The 6,327-nt window shown below is 45.2% G+C and overlaps 1 protein-coding gene across 3 annotated transcripts in view; it reads right to left on the reverse strand.

Moving 5' to 3' along the window:
* REEP2 (receptor accessory protein 2) overlaps positions 1–6,255 on the reverse strand; it is a 14,326-nt gene extending 8,071 nt beyond the window's left edge. For 2 of the 3 annotated variants that reach the window (XM_006035594.3, XM_025191764.1), the window contains exons 1-3: positions 5,385–5,403; positions 1,670–1,746; positions 135–255 (exon numbers count right to left, since the gene is read on the reverse strand). In XM_006035594.3, the coding sequence (XP_006035656.1) occupies positions 135–255; positions 1,670–1,737 (189 nt within the window). In that variant the 5' untranslated portion in view covers positions 1,738–1,746; positions 5,385–5,403. Of the gene's footprint in view, positions 1–134; positions 256–1,669; positions 1,747–5,384; positions 5,404–5,596 lie in introns of those variants that run through there. The other variant, XM_025191765.1, reaches the window with a different exon arrangement.
* Between the last annotated feature and the right edge of the window lie 72 nt (positions 6,256–6,327).

Below are 6,327 nucleotides of genomic sequence, written 5' to 3' on the forward strand. Positions count from 1 at the left end.
TTTTAGAAGGGCAAAAGCTGTGCATCTCTGCAGGCAGCATAAACTAAAATAATACAATAGGGGGTTTTACTATGGCCTAACTTAGATCACCCAACTTTCAGGGCAGGCCAAGATCCATGGCAACAGGAAAGTACCTTCTCCTTATTGGAGAGCGTTGGGTGCACAAACTTCCTGTAGAGGACGCTGGAGCCCTTGGTGTAAGGGGAGAGCAGCCAGATCACAAATGCGATTTTCAATTCGAAATAAAAGGGAAACCTGAGAGAGATGGAGAAGCTAGAATCAAGATCAGGTCAGAGGCAGACAGAAATAGGTAGTCCAGAGAGTGGCACATGCAGATCAGCAGAGGGAAGAATAAAGTCTCAGAAAGGAAAAGGCCAGAAATAGAACTAGGACCAATTTGAACATGCCAAGTTATGATCCAATAGCCCTTCCTGTCACTCGACAGGAAACTGCTGGAAAACCATGGACTGACCACTCTTTGCTCTGCTGCCTGCTGGTAGGTAATCAAAGGGTACAGTTCTTCCGTCACCTGCAGTGATTTACAGCTATACCCGACTTCCTCAACCTCTCAACTGAGGACCAATCGGTCCATGAAACTCCTGTCAACAGTTCTTCATGTCAGTTGCTAAAGGACAATGGGTGCAACCGAGACAGAATAGATGTGTATCTTCTGTGGGAGATTACTTTTGCTACAGCTGGGAGAAGGGTTTCAAGTGTTTAAATACAAAACATTTCCCCATCTCTGTCAGTAATAAGGACTCCGCATTTCAAGGGTCCATTTTAACATGTGCAGGAGTCCAGACTGCAATGACAGAGGATCAAATGCAGAGCTCAAAACCTGGTGCAGGAAGAGAAAGGACTACTAGGTCTCTTTGGAAAACGTGTGTAAAGCAATTAAAGCTTTGAAAACACTAACATATCTTTGAAAATACTAACATATATTTATAGTTTAGCTATTTTATTGCAGTTATTGCAGTATTTAGGCAGCACCCCTTTCTCCAATGCTTGCAGAAAGCCAAAAGGCTCGATACAGTACCCCAGTGGATTTACAGGCGGGGGGGGGGAGGAAAAAAATCGCATACAAGAACAAGTATTGATATTAATAAGCCCCAAAACAAGCATTTCATTCTGAACCAGAAATACTGAATGGCAAAACATCAGGCACAATTGAATTGAACCCTTCCCAGCCTCTTCTATAAAGCCTGAATTTCCCAAAGCAAAAGTTCCAATGTCCCTCAAACCTTCTTATTCTCCTTCCACTTTCTTTAGATCTACAGCTCCTAACCTTCAGCGATTCAAATAGCACCTTAAGAAAATATTATTATTATTAAACCTGCCCTAACATTACATGGAGAGTCAGAACATCAGTCTCATATGTCATAGGATCTCCTGTTCTAGATGTCAAACATTTGGCACAGCCATTTATGCCTACACAAGGCAAAGTATCTAAGAACTCAGAGCTGCTGGCCACAATGGCTTCAAAAGCAGGAATCCTGGGGCTAGAGAGGCACAAGCCTTCTGACGGCTCCCAAGGGTAGAAACAGCATACGGGGGGGCTAGAAAGCTTCCTATTGTAACTCTTGGAGAACACTCCTAGAACACCAGAGAAAGCCGTAGCCAAACGTTCTTCCTCTACTCCCCATAAAGAGCAAGCAACCAGGATGCTCACCAAGAAAGAATGATATCCGTGAGTGTTTCTGCTGTAGTGAAGAAGGCGAATACAATCCAGTACATCATCCATTTTACCTGCAAAGGAACAGCCACTTATGTTAGACATCAGACACATGCAGGCACAACTATGATCCAACCCAAAAGTTAGAAATACCTTCCTGGTCAAATGATTCATCACCTCCAGATGCCAAGACAGAAATATAAGGCCATATACAAGTAATTTAGGAAAAAGGACAGAGGCTTTCAGAATTATCCATAAACCACGTTAAAACATAGACTTACAATTGAGGTTAACCACTATTTAAAAAGATAATTAGAATTAGGGTACAGAAATATTCAATTACGGAACTGAACAGCCTTAACTATTGTGTTGTGACATCATGAAACAGTGATACAAATAAAGTATTTTTGAAGGTTAGTGCTATGTAGATCAAGATTTTCACGTCAGTCCTTTTTTTCCCCCCCTTTCTGCCATGTGTTGTCACATGCTGTCTTTCTTTTAAGATTACTCCATCCTAAAATTTCCCAAATGTTATGCCTACGTTGTGAATAATTATAACACGCCTGTAAACAAACCCTGAACAAGAAATCTAGCGCGTGCTACTGTATATTTCTGGCAATTTGAAGATGCATAGTTTCAATCTTGGTGTATTTATAAGTTTCAGGACTGGATTCACCAAGGGACTCTGGCTGCTTTATGCCACTTGGTTCTCACATACATACCCAACACTGATAGTTTCCATCCCAACCCACATCCTCCTTAATTAGTTTGCCCGACACACAAGGAGTTTGTTGGGTTTTTTTTTTTTTTTTTTTTTTTTTTAAAGAAAAAATAAGTTATAATAATTCTGAATATTTTTCACAACCAGTAGTGTATTTGTTAGTGACCATTTTGTAAAAGGACACTTTTTCTGAGGTTTTTTTGTTTTTGAAGGGAAAGATTTTGGCAAGCCTCCATTTCTTACTGCTTCCAACAGGAGTTGAGCAGTTCCTGAGGAAGAGGTAAAACAAACCAAAACAAGGATCAGATAAACTGAGGCACTTGCATTCTTAATGAAAAGCAAGTTGCACACTCAGTGCCACTGAGAACAACGGGAGATGGCAATGACTTTAAACGAGTGATTCTATACAGAACAGGGATAGGCAGAAATATAGCCCATGGGCCAAATCCAGCCCACCAAGAGATTTTATCCAGCCCACCTCCAGGCATGCACCAGGGCTGGGCCACCACAGCAGCAAGGCTTGCTTCCTGGCAGCTCCAGCGGTGGTGACAGCTCCTTCCGGCTGCCGCCACTAGTGTCACCACTACCCCTGGACCAAGCCCTGCTGCCTGGGCACCCTGACACCCCAGCCAGTCCATGTCACACCCAGCACTGGACAGAGTGGAGTGGACACACGGAGACTGGCCTAGGACCCACATGGGCAGCACACACAGCCAGGTGGATGGGATGGGGCTGGGATCTTGGGGCGGTGACAGCACAGGGTCAGAGTCCGGGGCAGAGCCATGACTTGTTGCCCACACATCCCCGTGATGGGTGCTGGTTCCACAGGCAGGGGTATGTGGGGAGCAGATTGCAGTTCTGCCCTGGGTTCCAGCTTAGCTCTGTCACTGCCGCAAGATCCTAACCCTAACCTACCCATCCTGCTCCCAGACGCTGCTCCCTGCCCGCCTGTGGCCTCTTCTCATCCCCACAGATGAGCAGACTGTCTGCAGGCCCCGAGCGGGGCTCCATGGAGACCCTGGGATCATGGGGCGGTGACAGCACGGGGCTGAGCCCAGGGCAGACCAAGTTATTCCAGCACTAAAGGTTGCCTGCCCAATAGTATTCATAAATTCCAACTGCTTGGGTTTACAAGAAAAAAAAAAAATATTTAACATAATTTGGTACATCAACAAATTTGTAACATGCCCAACTATGGAGATATAAAAACGTTTTTCCCCTCAGCTAATTTACCAGACACTGGACAAATCAAATGGCCTGTAATAGTTAAAAAAAAAAATTACCCTCTGCACCTACCTCTTGAAAAATTTTAAAAAAAGCAAGTCCAACAATGATTACCTCCAATTCTCTAATACAACAGCTGGCTTTAAAAGCTATTTGTTAGCAGTCCAACCAGGCTGACTGTAGGATGTGACATCGTTAGTCTCATGTGGTTCTGTTTTCTAGGTTATTGGTTGGAGGCTCTCTCTTGAAGAACTTGGATACCAAGTTGGCAGGCCTGTTACAACAACTAGGTTGGCTCCCCACAATTCATCACATTCAGTTGACAAAGCTTTTTTTCCCCACAGCTCGTCAGACTACAAACTCCTCCTGCATGGGGAAGCAAGCTACAGCCTCTCTTCCTCATACAACATACCAAGAAAAAGGTTCTGCAGGTGAACTGATGTGCTCAGTAGTTAACTAACCGTCTGACCAGAACTTGAACACATCTGTCACGGCACAAGAACTGGCATTTGGGTTATGTCTGCAGACTACGATGTAACACCCAGCTACTGCACTGGCTTTAAACGTTTTTCTTGCACCCAAGGTAGCTGCTGCACTGCAGCAACACAGAGTTCAGTACAGGCTAATTTTCCTTGCTGAGAATAGCCTGCAGAGATCCAAAATGCTGCAGCTACACTGCTTCCAGTGCCCGAGGTAGCTCGTTTAAAGCCTACTCAGGTAGCTCTACGTTAGTCTCTTGTACAGACATACACTCAAGTGCTCTCTCATCTGTGCTGCCTCTTCAGCTTTCAAAGCAGGCAGCAGCATGTGGGCAGCTCCAGCTCTGAATGTACACAGGATGCACTGTATCAAAAAGGAACCAGTTTTATACAGCCACTTTTCAGAAGAAAGCTGTACTGCCAGGTCCTTCAGAACTCCGAGACGAATACCATCTAGTCAGGGCAAATGGTGCTGTTATTCATTTGTTTCAGCAGTTCCTCCTCTTAAACCTTAATCCATTCATGCCCATCTATTTCCCCAATAAGTGGGGTAAGCATTTATTTCTGTCAGTAAAGGCTGATCCAAAGAAGCTGCTTAGCCCCTCTACAATACCTGTATTCTTCTTCATTGAGAGAGAAAGCGATGGCAAGTTCCTACTTCAGATGTGCACAGACATTTTTTTTTTTGCTATTTGTTTTTCAAAGTTCACCTTACCTGAAGAATTATACATTTTATTGGCAAAAAACCCCCAAACAAACCTAACTCAGCCTGATTTCTGCTTCATGAAGGATGGGGTTTTTCTTTGGTTTGAATAAATGTTTGGCACCCTGTTATTTAACAAGAGTATTTTTCCTTTTTCTTACATTCTTTTTTTTTTAAGTTGGAATGAATCCATCCCAAGACTCATAAGCCAGGTATAAGAAGTCTTATGACTCATTTTAATAATTTTATTTTCTTAACTTTTGTCTCTAGATTCTCTTGAACCAGCTTGCCTGTTTTTAGACCTTGCTAAAGATAAATTCTAGAATACAGGCGACCCCTGCTTAACACTGCTTCACTTAGTGCTACACTCATTTTAAACTGATACCCAATGCCACTTAGCGGTCAGCGAGTTTCATTATAATGCTCACAGTCACCATCTCCGGTCCTCAAAACCTTTCCATTTTGATTAACGCTCGGTTTTCCAGGAACCATTTAAGAGTGCTAACTGGGGGTTGCTTGTACCCATTTCTGTACAATCCCTTTAACAGAAGAGAATTTAGTTAAATATATATAATTTCATTATACCCAGATCTCATTTTACTCTGCAGTTCAAATCCAGTTACTTCCTGAACCAGCTCCACTTCCATCTAGAAACAAGACAAAAGCAGCAGCTGAATCTGCGCTCCAGAACTAGCGTTTCAAGAAATAATCATCTATGAAGATACGAAAGCACTTCTCAAACGGGGCACAATGGGACGTGTAACCAAAAGGCTTGTGGAAGTCACCACTGTTCCTACCAGCGGACTTGTGGCCTGCAATCACTCAGCAAGGAGCCGCGGTTTCCGTTTCATCAGCAGGCTGGGCAGATCTACGGGCACTTTTTGGAGACGGGCTGCACTCGTCTGCAAGACTGCGCTCATGCGAGCGTTCTAGTTCCGGAAGGTGCCCGGCACCGCAGCGCTACCACGGCTGCACCGAAACACGAGAGGAACATGGCTGTTACTCTGGAGAAATTAAGCGATTTAGGGGCTTCATTTTTACTGAAACCCAGCGAGTCCAGAGCAGCATCTCCACTGCAATTTAATAAAGAACTGATATTTTGTTCCCTGCCAGCTACATTTTTCCAGCCACGAAATCTGTGCGAGGACTTCTGGGCTAACACGGGTCCCACGTTCTGCGGCCGGCGCTCGAGCCACCACGAGACTCCGCGGCCGGTCGTGCGCGAGGCGGCGAACGAGGCGATAGACAGAGAGGCGGAAGGAGGAGGTGAAGAACAGAGGTGGCAGCAATAAGGTCGCAGTCGACCATTAAGCCACAGACCCATAGTTGCTTGGACAACGTTTTCCTAATCTTTTCAGGCCTCTCTGTCAAGGCTCCGAGGACGGCCCCCGCTCCCCGCAGCAAATACACCAGGTCGCGGAGAGCGCGCAGGGGCCAAAGCGGTGCTCTCCGGGCGGCCCAGCCTCGTTTCTTCCCCGCTCGCCCGGCCACAGCGCCAGCGAAGGGCGGGGTGCGCTCGCTCCCGGCC

The sequence above is a fragment of the Alligator sinensis genome, unplaced genomic scaffold, assembly GCF_000455745.1.
Source record: "Alligator sinensis unplaced genomic scaffold, ASM45574v1 scaffold1170_1, whole genome shotgun sequence".
NCBI classification, from domain to species: Eukaryota; Metazoa; Chordata; order Crocodylia; family Alligatoridae; genus Alligator; species Alligator sinensis.